Here is a 16057-nt window from a genome sequence, read left to right on the forward strand (position 1 = left end):
TTTATTGACCAACACGGTGGTCTAAGGACAATCTTTGCGCGTTTTGGCAGCTCTAGAACCAGGGTCACCACAGTGGGTCATGTGACATCATCTTGCTTTCCATTTGAAAAACACCCAGCCTCAAGCAAGCAGATCCGTGTACAGTTGAATGGGGAACAGATACTTACGTCGCTGACTTGCATCTGCGTTTTCATAAATCTTTTCATCTCCGGTGTGTCTGCGACGGCGCTGAAGGCTTTGCCCTTACTCTTCTCAAAGTCCTCCTTGTAGTGAACCTGCACAAGGAAAACACAATGTCAGACAAGAAGGGGAGGTCCACAATGTGCAAAGAAAAAACCCCAAACAATTCCAGATTAACGACTTCCATTCAGGAGAGTCAACCAGGAAAAGCCAAGAGGTTCGGCGCAAATTATTATTTATACATGCGGTGACCCAGATTCTGACGATGTAAACATGTTTCAGAAAGCAGAAGTGATTAGTTGATATTTTGTCCAGTTTGCGAGGGTTAATCTTGGATTGACAAATGGTCTGATTTACTGACAAAAGGTTTAGCGCATATATATACACACATATATATATATAATCCTTTTAACAGCGGAAAAATTGGATTTGGTATGAATGTTAAATGAACTAAAGGGAATAATCATTGTACTATTTTTTTAAATCTTTTTCCAAAGAATTAAGATCATACTTAGATTTAAGATATGCAAATAGTGCTTTTCCTATCCCTCATTATAGTTGGTTTAAAGTATTTCCCACACAAAAAACCTACTTCCTGCCAAGCTAAAGTTCTACACCTCAAATAATTAGATTTCGTCAGTCTTCCGAGGTGACGCTCACTTCCTGTTTGCTTGGTAGAGAAGGGCTGACACACAGGACGTGGTGGCAACCATATACGGTCAAAATGAGAGGTAGTGTGCAACAAAGTGTGTTTGTGTGTTTCCAGTCTTCCCACCCTATTCTGACCCATAGGGCACTGGAGGAAGCGTCCAGCCCTTACAATGAGAGATAAATATCAGAAACTGCACTGGAGCGCTCACTGCCGCCTTGTGGCTGAGCGCAAACAGTCAGAGGAAGGACAAAAGAAAGAACTGAGAAACAGGTGCATGTTTTAATCATTAACCTAAACACACGGCCACACGGTTTAGCTGCTCTTCATTCGACTCCCTCGGCACGAAGCGGAGGCATTTCAATTGCACCTCCCCGCGCCAAGCTCTTCTTCCTGCCTCCATGGCGACTGCAGTCTTCAAGCGCTCCTCCATGAATGGAGCTCTGAGTGAACACAGTCCATTAGCAGGAAACAAAGCTGCATCGCCGACTCCTCTCGCCGCAGACGCACACAGATCGTCTGACGCTGCTCGGCAGACTGCTGACCCATCGTCCGCTCGGCTCGCGGTGACATGTTGTGAATCACACTGATGTGTGCGGGGGGTTTAAAAAGGTGATACGATACGCTGTGATTTTCAAAGGTCTTGTTGGGTGTGACGACCACTGAGAAAGTGAGAGCAAAATGCAGCCGTGTGGCTCGCTGCATGGGGAAACTGTACAGCTCTCCTGGAGAAGACTGATGTGACCCATCTTTGTCCTTCATTCTTGCTCCACTCCGCTCAGTCAACACATGATCGCCCCCGTTTTATTTCTCGGGACCATCTTCTATCTTGTATTTCGGGGACGAAGCAAACACTCTTCTCCTCCAATCATTTCTCGGCTTTCCTTCCCCACCCACTCCTCCATCTCCCCGTGCTCCTTTTTCATTCATTCATATTTTACTGCTTCACCAGCGACCGTCATCCCACAGAGCTGCTGCTCTTCCTCATTATAAGCTTTCCCTCCTTTCTGTGTGCATTCCTCTCGCTTTCCTTCCTCTGGGGATTTCACTTTTATCTCTTCCTCTTTCACCATGCGCTCCTCCCTTTTCTGTGTTGGTGCCTTCCTGTCTCTTCCATTTTTTTCTCCTCTCTTCTTGCTCGTGTGCGCCTCATTGCTTTCCCTCTCCTCCTACCCAATTCAGTCTCGCCACTTTCTTTATTTCTCCTTTTCTCCGTCTTGTTTCCCTCCGTCTCCCCCCCTTGCAAAGTCTTGTAACGAGGTGTGACAAACCTCTACCCTGCTACCATAGCAATAGGGTTCCCGTAGCAACGAGGCGACGGAGACGAGTTAGATGGCCGCAGTTTTCACACGTACCTTCAACTTTATTAGACCGAGACAGAGGCACAGTGACAGTAACAGTTTGGGCTGTCTGGTTGGACAATCGGCAGCTTAAGATCCATTATATTCTTTATTTCATGTAAACAAAAGATTTCTTTCAGACATCTTTCCCAGGAAGAGATCCTGTCTGCATTGATTTGTTTTTCCTGTAGAAGTGAACTTATGTTTTGGGGCGGATGTGGCTCATTTAGTGAAGCTGGTCGTCCTCCAAACCCCAGGTTGGCTGTTCAATGCCCCGCCTTGCCTAGACCATGTGACTGAATACCAAGTCATTCCCAATGGTGTGTGTGTGCACATTGTTCTTGTGCTGTGCAAGAAAAGTGAAGCCCAATTACCATTTATGATGTTTACATCATATTTTACTAATTTACTTCCATCAAAATTATTTGTTTATACTCTACTGCTTTCCTTTTAGTGGGATTCTCTTAAAACAAAAACACGGTGCGCACTGATGACATGTATTTTCCTGCAACGCCAATGTCCCAGAATGCATTCACGACGCATGCTGTTCACACTACAAAACCAATGCGGTCAGATCCGTCACAGAGCACCTCGGGAAGTGGTTTGAGTGAAATCGCTTTGGTTCCTGTTCACACCTGTCTTTAGGGTCTCGCCACTTGCGATGGGATCCCCTGAAACGCATGTTCACGCCACAGCGACCAAATATTCGGATAATCGGGTCCAGTCCTAATAAATAGACAATTGTGAAGCCGCTCAACTCGTGATTTGTCTGTATTTTCAGCACTTGTAACCAAATGCGTAGAATTTAACTGAATATTTTTGAACGCACTTACAAATCTTATTTTAATACAGATTTGTTTTCTTACACATTAGAAAACCTACTTAGAAACATATTTTGAGAGGACTGCTGCAGATTCGGGTTCACATTGGCAAATTCTTTTACACATTGACAAATCTCACTTGGGACACAGACCGAGATACATACAGACGATTCTCCCAACACATTGAATAGCTTTACTACAATAATGCCTCATTAGGATACCATAAAGCATCAAGTATAACAGGATTTTTATGGTCAGTGATAACAATAAGGGGGGGGGGGGGGGGGTCTAGAATGATCTAGAATCCATGTAGAAAAACACCATCTGGCCCTCCATCCCTCAGTTATCCCCCTCTCCATACGACCGCTACCCCCACTCCTGTAGTCCCCATCTCATATACTTCCCAGTTTCATCCACTCTGTTTGACAATGACATCCATGCACCTCCTTCTCTCTGCACCACATTGTCTGTACTCTGCAAATATTACGTCTTACACAGCTGTTCACATAAAAATGGTGCAGCCTGGACAGTCTTACGCTCCAATTTCAAACTAAAACTTACTCGTTATTCCGGTTTTTGAACCGGGTTGAAGTTCATGATGCATTAGAAATTTTACATTCACGAGCCGACTCCAATTCAAAACACAAAAGACGCACTGTTCTTTCACTTCCTCATTCTGTGCCAGGTTTGATGTTATCACGGTAGCCATGACGGAGGAGCAGTAAACAAAAGTCATGTCGCGGTCCCTCGCATATTGTCTGTGCTGAAAATTAATTAGATCACAGTACTCACTGTGTACCTTTGCCAATGTTGCTTTGAAGCAGTTTTCTTGTGGTCAATTCAGTGATAGCATAACCCCTCATAAATCCATACATCCCAGCTTGATTAAGAGAAGTGAAAATCCTCACATGAGACCAGTCTGCCACCTTTGAATGTTACCAGTCACCCTGGAGTGCAGTTAAATATGGAAATCACTCTTAAAAAATCTCTCATTAGAGCCTTTATTAGGGCAGTAACACATGACCCAGTTCAGAGGGATATTTTGGGCCACTGAGGGTTTTTTTTTTTTTTTTTTTTAAATCTTGAAATATATTTGAGTTCCAGTAATTTTAGCTCCTTCATAAGCAGACCTAGTAGTGCTCTCTGTGATTACAAATCAGACCTTAAGAATTGGAGAAAGCATTATTTACACTAGTCTTCATGCATGAACTTGAACACTTAAGTTTTAGCAAACAAACCTTTTATCTAATTGAATTCTTAATTATAAGACCGAGTTTACACCTCAGCTTAGAAAGTGTACTCAACCTAATGTCGTTTTTGTAAATGTATGAGCCAAAATAAAAAGGATTTACATTTTTTTTTAATGTAAATGGAAAAAGTGCTATATTTACTTAATGGAAATGGCAATTTTTTTCATTAAATGTTCCGTTTTCTGCAGCATGACCACCACCCACCCGGCCTCACGTCTCGTACTCGTCCGATCTGAATCGGTTTCATGCTTCACAGGTCAGTATTAAAGCGCCGAGCACGTGGACGTATGTTGAAGAATTAAGAGTTTCAATGTAAAAGTATTTACTCTCAAGATGAAAATGGGGGGGGGGGGGGGTTCCTATCCTAGCTGTTTTATAGCTTGGTTTGGGGCCGAATGCTGTGGGTAGAAGACGGTCGACTCACCTGGCTCTGCACCAGGCTCTGCTTTTTGAGGCGGAGGTTCTCTATAGTGTCAGCCACGACGGTGAAGTTTGTCTTGGGGTAGTGTCTGGAAGACAAAGAACAGCAGACACTGTAAATGCTTTGCAAATACAAACGTCATCGCACACGCATGCCGTCACTCCATCCTAAACATTAGAGACAAATCAATTCAAACTCAAGCAGTGTGCAGCCTGTGGCCCCAAAGCGGAGGCAAGTTGTTATTCAAGGTGGTCCTGAGGTTGAGTTAGGAGCCCCTGTAGACAAAAGCCATGTCAGTATAACACACAAAGCTCTCCAAGTGAGAGCCAAGGTAGTTTGGAAGAGAGGAAGTGCAGGCAGGGGCTATGTGAGAGAGAGAGAGAGAGGGAGAGAGAGAGAGAGAGAGGGAGAGAGAGATGGGAGCCTCAAGGTTGCAGAGTTTTGGAGGCGAGCCATAGCAGGTGTGGAACAAGCTTTCTGTGCTTATAACACACACACACACACACCCACACACACACTCATGAGTACAGTCCTGTGGGGGCTAACAGGAAGAGGAACGGCACACAGAGTGAGCAGCAGGGTCAAACAGACAGTGGGTGAGTGTGAATGATGTCATGGGCAGCCCCCTTCAGCAGAGCGCCAAAGTGGGTCTTTTTTTCCTTTTTCTTCCCCGAATGAATTTTGTAATTCTCTTTAGGGGTTCAGATCCAGAACCAACCCGAACTCTTACCTCCCGGGAGAGGCTGCTCTGTCTGAAACAAACACAAATAAACTTCGGTGAACATAAACGCACAGATTTTGTGCAGCACACCAGGCATGGTTCCAGAAGCTGCTCATCACACGCTCGCTTATCGATTCACCTAAACTGCCATCATCAATGATTGGTGAAGCTTCAGGCTGAGTTTTTATACACTGGAGACATCTGTTTACAAGTATCCCCTGCAACTAATAATGCCCGCTAGTTCAGTAGAGGCCTAAAGGCAGAAAAAAACCCATTGCGTGGCCAAAGTCCAGGAGGAGAGGAAGAGCCCTGACAGCTTATCTAACAAGCTCATATGGACTACAGATCCCAGCCTTCCTCAGGGGGGCTGGGTGACCTCAAAAATCTGAACGCGCTCTCGTGCCTCTGGGTAACCCATTTAAGCAATATGTTTACTGTTTCCAAGGCAATGAAGGGAAACAAGGAGAAGTAGCATTCATCCAGATGTGATTATAGGACGTTGGGAAAAAAGAAAAAAAACAATTAACAAAGGCCTGTGGTTGACAGATTGTACATTAAAAGAAAAAGCCAACATGAGAACTTTGAAGAAGCCATAAATATAATTTGTAACAGTCGGAAGTGGAAACCGGTGCTGTGGGATTTAGAACAGTCACTCGGGTTGGCCTTTTAAGCCCTGAAATATACAACAAGCAAAACATAAGCATTCATGACAATATATTTCAGCTTAAAATGTGGTCTTATGAAAGACACTTAAAAACACGTTCTGTACGAGACAAACCTCTGACATTCAGAGAAAATGTCACGGCCGTCTTCTCACTACAGACTGTGACTGCTGTTATGAGTTACAGCCACCAACGACCAATAGAAACGCAGGAGAAGAAGAAGAAACTGTGGCCAAGCCGGCACCAGTTGTGCATCAAAACAGTAGTTTGCGGAGCCAAAATGTTAGGGAGCTTTAAATGCTCCATTCCATCAGCTTTGTTTACATCCTGAACAATGGATATGATGGAGTACGTGGATGACGTACGCTGTGGCGTCAAACTCACTGTTACAGCAGAGTTTAGAAATCCACACACGACGGCGAAAATTTCACACTGTAGGAAAATTCAGCTGGATGAAGCAGTTTAGGAGATTGATGGTGCCAAATCGTCTTTTAGCAACCTTGAGACGTAGCGCCTTCTCACCAGATAAGATAAGCGAGCTAATCAAACAAGGCAAATAAGAGGTTCTCCGTGGGAAGCTTTCCAATCGCAGAAGCAAAATGAGACTCCTACAGAGACAACGCTGAGTTTTTTTGCGTTACTCAAGAACCAGAGACATTTGTGGCTGCAGACATTCATAACCATCAGTTAGATCTTGAACTCTGAGACAAAGTAAGGCTTTTAAGTCCTGGACAAAGACGTGTTCTCATGCTCTCAGTTTAAACTCAATCACATTACCAAGTGCTAATCCTTCACAATACAGCCTTTTCTTACCAGTAACATTAAATGATCCTGAAGGATCGGTTTTGTTTGTTTGTTTTTTAACAATGTAAATATAAAGATGAGCATACTAAGGTTTATATTTTGACTTTCTTTCTGCCCGTTGACTTACAGTACTACAAAGTTGGTAATATTTTTAATACAAACATTTGAAGTGGGAATGCAATTGCACATGATGGGATGATAGAAAAGCTGAACCATAGTTTGTTTTAGGGATGAACAATGATATCAGCACAACATCAATACCTGCCAAAAAAAACTAAAACATTTTTGCATACAAAATTTATTTTACATTATAGATAAAATGCTGATTTCTTTTTCTCTTTTTTGCGCAACCATAGTGCGGGCAATGAGCCTGTTAGGCCATGTAGCAGGCATGGATTTTTAGAATTGCTCATCAATTCAACGGTCATCTTGTGTCAGTCTGAGCTTAGTTTGGAGTTTACGTTTGTATTTCTAAGCGTTTTATAACCACAAGGACTCTTGTTCTCAAAAAAAAAACCAATACTTTCATTGAGTTAATACAAGAGTCTAAAAAGAATCCGCAGCCCACTAATTCAGATTTATTCATTTACGTATGGGGACTATTTTATGTTGTGTAAAGTGCACTCATTATTTCTGCAACCAGAAATGGTTAGTTTCAATATCGAGCATCACTACTTTGTTTTATTTGTACAATATAATATAATTTCAGCCAAGTTCTTGCAACTGTTAAGAACTGCTACATATACTTAACGTCACTTAAGTAACATACGTCACTTAAGTAACGTACGTCACTTAACCATGAATATGCTGCCTGATCAAAGTTGAAAAGCTAATATCTGCCGATTCTTCTCTGGAGTAGGGTGTGTCTGGGTTGTGGTGGAGCCTGTGTAATTCCAGGGTGCATCAGTGAGCCTAAAATCCCCTGCTTGTCTGAGGCAGAGGGTGTGTGCCTCGAATGTGCCTTTAGAAACCTCTGCAGCATGTGAAAGGTCGGTAAACTGAAAAGCAAACGTACAGCGAGGCTGCAGATGTGTGCCTGTGTGACTGCGTTGCTGCGCTCGTGACTATTAGAGGATCGGACTGAGTCACAAGAACACTCATCTGTCGGACCGAGCGACGAGGTAGCAAGTCGCAGACGGGAGAGGGTGACACATGCACCGACGCTAAAGAGGGAGTGCTCAAACTGGAAAAGCGCTATGATTGGAGGGGTTGGGGGGTGGGTTGACGTCATCTCATGCACACACACACACAAGCTGCCTACTGTGCAAGAGGAGACGCTTGTTTGCATAATGGCACCAGGAAGTGTGGCCAGCTTGACCCTGTGGGACCTGGAGAGGTTGTGAAGCATCATAAAGCAGGAACATTTCATGGTTTCCTACATCATCATCCTCCCAGACAACACATGAAGCAGCCGACAGCGGTGACACCTGAATGAGAAGTCTCATCAACACTCCCCCCCCGCCACCCCAAGAAAGAGTCAGAAGTATCTGCAGTGAAGGACGAGAAGAGTCTATTAAACAGTGAGCGTAACTAACACGTAATCAGTTCAGTGCTGGGTCAAGGACAGCAACTGGAGTTGCATGTAGCTGCAGACTCGACAAGCGTTAAGACAATATTCAATTTTCATCCATCTTCATACAGCAAACTTAGGAATCCTAATTTACCAAATATAATTTTCCTGTCTATATCTTTTCTTTAACAATGCACTGTATTAGAAAGCCTGTTTGATTAACGTTTCTGTGTAGCCACATTTGTACTAATCATGCACTTGTGGGATGAGCAACAGAACCAAGTAAGAGCCGATATTCAACAAAAGGACATTTTTCAATCACTTTAGACAGGCTCTCCATCACTAAGATTTACTACTGAGAAGCAATGGAAAAACAAAGAACTAATCAACCGCACACACTTCCTTATTTGTTCTTGGAACTTCATGAAACAGTACTCGGTATATAATCAGGAAAACTTGGCAATTATTTTCATTGGCGCAACCCACATTTTGCTCAGCAACTCATCCCACAAATGCGTCATCACTACAAATGTTGCAACATTTGAAAGGATTTATTGAAAAGCAATAAAATAATCAACCACACACACTTCCTTATTTGTTCTCAGTACAAATAAAGAGTGAAGCTGAAGTCCGTAGTCTGCAATAAACATTCGTCTTGAATCCAAAAATAGGTTTCACTTACATTTTAGACATTTATCCAATTTGTTTGATTATAGAGGATACCGTTTTTGTAATTTGTTATAGATAAGTGGTTTATTTTGCATTTATGAAATCAAAAAAGTACACTTTAGAATCGAAGCAGTTTTTTGTTGTTAGCCATTTTCCCTCGACTTCTTAGTTATAAAAGTAGGCGAGTGAAAGCAAGAGTCTGTCCGCCATTCACTGTCAGACTTTTCTTTTAATGAGGAACTTTTCCATGGTTAGTTTGAATTTCCCATTTTAATTTTAAATTTAGGTGTCATATTTCCCACATTTAATCAGAAGATTAAAGCTTAAAGATGTTCGTTTTCAGAAATGATCATCGTTTTACATGTAATTTTGTGAACGCAACACAAAGCTACCGGAGAGAACGCTGGATTAGGTTTTCATAATGTAATGATTTTACATGAAGCCACAGTGGCCTTGATGTTTGACACCAGTTCAGTTTACAACCAGCCAAAAACTGTAATTTATGCCTCTCAGCAGCAAACAAACTGGAATGAATTTACTACATGTGCATACAAATATATATTAATCATTTTGCTGACATGTAAAAAAGAAAACCTGAGGATGACACAAAAAAGTCATACATAACTTATTTCCACTGTGGTCCTCATGGTTTTTTATTTATATATATATATATATATATATATATCACAATACAAGTTTTCACAGACCGATTAATCATTAAAAAAACTAAATGAAAGGAGAAATATAAACTATGCATCACAATTAGTTAAAAACTATTTGGTAATAATCAAGTGTTTTGCATGGATTCCAATAAAAACCTTTTGACTTGTTTTATAAAAGCCTGTTTGTTGGTGTTGGATTGGACCCATGTGGGTGAGCTGTTCCAGACTGCAGCTCCAGTGGACTTGATGGTGCTCTGACCCAGCTTGGTGTTCAATCTGAGTAGAGCAAGTGACCCAAGACTTGATCGAGTTCTGATGTTGTGGACCAGAACATAATGAATGGCCCTAAATCATAATAATGACAATGGACCTAAATAAAGACATTTGCAACACTTTGATAACGCCACAGTGATTTCCTGATTGATTAGAAGTTATTCACTCAGCCAGTGTCCAAACATGGGCTCTCTGTTGCCAGCTCAAGCCCATCCAAATACCTCCCACGACCACGAAGGGGACTTTCAAAGAAGAGAGACGCAAACAGCGCCTACATCAATTACTCGGGACAAATTTAGAGAGCTAATGATAAAACAGTCATCCCACAGAATGAGAGGAGAGAGCAGACTGCGTTCTTTTCCCTGAAGCAGGACGCTCTTCTTCCACTGATGATGTTTACTCTAACGAGGCCTGTTTTAAACAAACAGCAAAAGGCATAATAAACAGACTGAAGGACCTTGCTCCCTGGAGGAGGGAAAATCGGAAGCAGAAAAATTGAGAAAAAAAAAAAAAGAAAAGCAGCAGCAGCTTAATATGAACAGAGCTGAACGTGGGTTGACACCTGCTGTGGCTGGTTAACACCGGAACCTCAATGTGAATCATGAGAAACGTTAGCAATTCAAATCTTTTAAAAGTCCCATTCAGCAGGTCTGGATGGTAAACACAGTAAATACAGTGGAAGTCTTAACTGCAGAGGCAATGCATACAGCCTGTATTCAGCAGAAGTACCATGAGACACACTGCTCTGCACGTCTGCAATTTTGTGCCGTCACAAATTACACGGAAGAAAACAGTATATTTATCGCCATCATTAGACCTATTTTGATTTACAATGATGCTATAAATGCGTTTAGACTTGGTTTGCAGTTTCACCTCCAGTAGGTTACAGGGGAAATTCAGTCGCTATAACTCACACAATCAAAATGAATCACACAGCTGTTGTGTGACTTGCAAGTAAACGAACAGGAATGTTGGATTTGACAAAAATGTGCAAGAACGAGTGCCTCCTGTTTGGGTGTGTACCTCCACAGTAAAAACAGTTTCTGTAATTGCCAAACTTTTTGTAACAATGACAGAAAAACCAGAACGCTGTCTGTCATTTTGACAAATTAAATTACACAAGAAACGTCTCATGTGGTGACAGCCGGTCTCCAATTAGGAAGTCTACTGCAACCTGCGTCGCACAGGTACGAGGATTTCACTCTCATCTATTGAAAAGTGCACATTCCCTATGAATTGGACTTCATATGGTGATAAACAACAGCCGAGGTAGTATAAATTAAAAGGGTGGCTCAGGACTTGCGCGGTTTTAGGTTTTTGGATCATGTGCTAACTGGATAGCAATAGTCATGCCTCCGATATATATTAGATGGCAGCGTTGACACATGTTAGTGCTCAATACACCCTCTGGTGGCGCAAATTTGTATTGCAAGACTTAACACTAGTGCTGGCTGGACGACCTGTTGACATAGATAGGCATACAGAAGCACATAATATTCCATATTGTATCTTTAAATCATAAAATCAACATTTGGAGATCAAATTTCACAATTTCTAACATTAGCTTAACATATTTGACCGTTATCTCAGTATAATCGTCAGTCTTTCATGGGCTTGGACACATGCGAGTTTGAGGTAAACGTGAAAACAGAAAGCCAGTAAACCAACGTCAGAGAAAATTAAAATCGGTCTCAACATTTTTTTTCCCAAATTTTAGACTTCAGACCGTGCGCTCAAATCTCAATGTACAGTTAAATCTAACCAACAGTTTGGCTAAAAACAAACAAAAAAACAAAACCTGAAAGTGCTGTGTGCTCTACACCTGTAGAAAAGCATAAAACACTTCCTGAAAGGCTATATTAAAATAAGAAAACACACAAAAGGTGTATTATCATAGACGTCTCACTGGCATTATTCATCAATTAAGTTATTTTCTATAAAATAATTATTCTATCAGTTTATTTCTGAAGCAAAAAAAGGTCAATTTAGTAAGCGAGCTTGTCAGGACAATGAATAGACACCTTTCTGAAGTCTCGCACCACACGCAATCACTGTCCAACTCTCATAAGCGCACACCAGGGACGAGGAGAAAATGATTTGCGGTAGTGGAAGCAGGGGGGATTCCATGGATTCCTGATGGGCCTTCAGAGTGTGTGCGTGTGTGAGTGTGTGTGTGTGTGTGCATGTGTGAGATGAAGCATGAGTGGACATGCTAGTTTGCAGAGTGTCCGCCTGTGTCACTGTAGAGGAACTCACGGAATTTCCTTTGTTGATACCCCCCCCCCCCCCCCCTTCCCCAGTGGGTAGAAGAAGGGAGGGAGGCACTTTCCCACAGCACATATAGGCCTTCTCTCTGAGGGAGGAGGAGGGGAGGAGCTGGAATAGTTACAGATAAACAGCCGAGGAGGGAAAGAAGGGGCCGTAGCTGGGCGTCCACATGAACACTAGCACACATTTAGAGCGTCTTATTTCAGGCTGTGGACAGATGAAACGTTGCTGTCAGCGTCTCTGGGAGATACTCAACTGCTTGAGTATTGAAACACACACAGAACACGCCAAATGGGGACTTACGCATTGCAGTATGGTGTCTTGTTGAAGCCTTTGTAATTCTTCATGTTCAGGGTCATTTTGCAGGTGTCGCAGCTGAAGCATCCTTTATGCCAAACCTGAGAGACAGAGAAAGGAAGACATTTGTTTGTTTTTGGTGGACAGGCTCTTATTTTGGGATGGAAACCAAACAAACAAACAAAAAGACATGCAACAAAAAAAGCTAAGTGAATAAGTTAAGCCGGAATGATTCTCCATTTATTTTCATGTGATTTCACAGGGACAAGATGCGGAAAAAATATTTTAAATGGAGATAAATATGAAGCACTACATTTATGTGAGCTGGCAATGAAGTGATACAAATAAAAAATAAAAAAAACCTTCCTCCCCGGCTATTAAACTGAATAGTTGCTGTTCAGAAGCAATTGGTGCTCATCGTGTGACCAGGAAGAGTCAAGTCAGTCGTTGAGCTTTGACACCTTCAGAAACAGACCAACTCGGATGTAAAGTGTGAATATTTTGGGGCTTTTTTGTGCACGCAAGCAGGCTTTGAAGTCCACTTAATGGCTCTCCATTCATCTCTAAATAGCCTCTTCATATGAGGCCATGTTGTCGTCTTCCTCGCCACCCTTTCGCCCATCCTCCCACTCGCCTCCTTTCCCTCCCTCTCCTGGCACTGGGCTGATCTGCGGCCTGGGGGTTCAAAGAGGAAACTGAAAGGAGGGAGGAAACATGAAAGTAGGGAGATGGAGAAAGCAATCGGAGGGGCTGAGCAGGAGAGAAACCGTTAGGGAGTGAAGCAATGATCTGGCTGCTTCTGCCATCATCAAGGGAAGGATGGGAGGAGAGCAAAGACACAACAAGAGACCGAGAGAAAGAGGGAGTCCTTATTAACATGGCCCCAGGGCACTTTGCCATCCCTCTCATTCTTTCACCCACCCTTTATCATTTTCTGCTGCACATGCCCACACACACAAAACACTAATCTTCCAAACAAACATCGGAATGAGGACGCTTCGAAAGAGAGCCCGCTGCATAAACACATGAAAGTGCAACATCATTCCCTGAATGCGCCTGTGATTTAAGAAAACAAAAACAAAACATGCCTAATGCCAGTTTGGTTCCAAATGATCTTCACAGGCTAAGAGGTGGGGATTACAGGACACAAAAATGCATCCATTTTTCTTTTTTGCAGTGTGATGGTGTTAACATGTATCACAGCTCAGATAAAGCAGGAAGTAAATCAGCTGGGTGTTGAGCTTTGCCGAAGCTGAGGACACATCTCTACAAGACTGATAGAGATGTGTATGGAAACGCGACCAAACATATTTCTGACATTACTGAACAATCTAAAAATGAGACTCAAAGCAGGCTTTAGGAACACTCGTGTCTTTTCTCTTTGGATGTAACGGACCACCCAGGATGTTTTGCAATGACAACGAGCAAGTGCATGTATGCGTTTGACACGGGTGTTTGTTTCGCTGGGCAAGCAATATTGTACTGAGACAACAAAAGAGGAGGCTCAGAGTAGAAAGCGGGCCTCGGCTTTGTTCAGCAGAGCTGTGATCCAAAGCCAAACACGCTGGGCCAGGCCTCCGAACGCTAACACCTTATCCCAATACCAGCCAGCGGGTCCCTGAGGGAGCTGCAGATGGACACATCAAGTTACTCTTTCCACTGCTCACTCTCTCCGTATTGTTCTGGCGAGAAGTGTGATGGTAAATCCTTTTACAAACAACAACAACATACTGCGGGAAGATTCCATTTCCTCAAGCTTTTGCTGGTTTGCAGCTGTGGAGGCTGCCATCTTTGCATGCATAACTTCTGTTCGTCTCATAATGCTGCAGGTCTGGATCATACAATACCAATCTAACTTGCATTAAAAGTAAATGAAGGCCAAGGTAGCCCACAATTCTTTTCTTCACTAAAGGTGATGGAAGCTTGAGCCTTTATCAGTTGATAGCCCTATACCTTAAAGTGTACTAAGATGCATGTCAATCAATCCTATGCACTATAGCAGAAGAAAACTCTCCCAATGAAACCTGAAAGAACACTTGCCGGGAAGTCAATATAGGTAACGTGGACTTAGACCTTCTTGTTGTCCCAGACCCTGTCATAAATCTAAACTTGGAAGTCAACAGTATTTTTTAATGAGCTTCACCTAACCTGCTAACCCACATTCTACTTGGACAACCTCCACCACCTCCACCTGTCAATCAATATTAGAACTTCACAGGTGACAGCAAGTTGAGGCCATGCTCAGACCGAAGAAATATTTGGATGTGCTCATCAAACACAGAAGAGCAAGATTTTCATCTGAATTCTCCTTAAAGAAAAACAGCTATGATTCCTGTTTGAGCAAATACAGACAGACAACCAAGAGTTTAGTCACAGTAATACAGTCTAATGTAGTATGCAGTACAGTGCTCAAAAATTCAGATGTATAAGTCAGAAATAGATCCATGGATCAAACAAACAATGCCCTTTTGGGTTCACATGATCTTTACAGGCTAAGAGGTGGAGAATACCATTCATCCATCCATCTTCTGGAAGGATTTCTCCAACGAAGAGGCCCCGGGGGCTGGAGTTGACCCCAGCCTACAATGGGTGAAAGGCAGGAATCACCACTCCATCACAAGGCCAACAGCTACATAATCACATCTGCCATTATCCACAAGTAAGATCAATCAAAATACACCAATTCACCTAGTACATGTTTTTTTTATTGGGGAATTCCACCATTTAGTTGCACACAGTGTTACCATTTTATATTGTTGCATGCAACTGGTATATAGCAAGAAATCATTTACTGAAGCGTCACTGTTTATTTCTATAAGCCGTAGATAGAACTCCAGCGAAAAGTCAACAATCAACCTTGTGAGCATGTTTTTAGACTGCGAGACAGCCGCAGTAAACTATTACCATTTAATCCCAACAAATGAATCGATGCAAATGACTTCAGTGTGAACTTCGGTCGTGAGGTTTCACTTGACTGTTTTGTTCGTCCTTTGGACTGACGGAGGCAAAGCTCTGCACCTGTCAAAGCATTCCTTTCATTGTTCAAAAGATTCAGTTGATGCAACTTTTGCTTCTGTCCTCCTTTAGCCTCACAAACAAAAACATGTACCTTTTCTGCTGAACTCAAATGTCTCAACTATCCTGCTCACCCACATTCAACCTGGACAACCTCGGTCACCCTCCACCTGCTCATTAATATTGTCAGTCTCCAGGTGTCAGGGAGGTGGCGCCCTGCTTAGAATGTTCAAATATTTGGATAAACAAACAACAGGTGGAGAGAGCAGAAGTACATATTTCTTAACATACCAAGTACATAACACAGAGAAAGTTGTCTACCGCTGCAGCGTGATGTGAAAATTAAAATTCCTATATACCACCATTCATGTGTTATCCCATTCGCTCTGAATCAATGCAGACATCTTTCCTTGTTGTATAAAGAAACTCACATTTTTATTCGTCAATGAGCTTGCATTTTCCCCACACATATCAAATGTACATAAAATGGTGAGACGGTCAAGAGTGCTTACTCG

At 42.4% G+C, this 16057-nt stretch overlaps 1 protein-coding gene across 1 annotated transcript in view; it reads right to left on the reverse strand.

Moving 5' to 3' along the window:
- The window catches only part of lasp1 (LIM and SH3 protein 1), a 29377-nt gene that overhangs the window by 6888 nt on the left and 6432 nt on the right, over nt 1-16057 (reverse strand). Inside the window, exons 2-4 of the mRNA XM_080487917.1 lie at nt 12534-12628; nt 4665-4749; nt 168-275 (exon numbers count right to left, since the gene is read on the reverse strand). Of these exons, the coding sequence (XP_080344043.1) occupies nt 168-275; nt 4665-4749; nt 12534-12628 (288 nt within the window). The remainder of the gene's footprint in view (nt 1-167; nt 276-4664; nt 4750-12533; nt 12629-16057) is intronic.

Source organism: Lipophrys pholis (genome assembly GCF_963383615.2).
Source record: "Lipophrys pholis genome assembly, chromosome: 19".
Lineage (NCBI taxonomy): Eukaryota > Metazoa > Chordata > Actinopteri > Blenniiformes > Blenniidae > Lipophrys > Lipophrys pholis.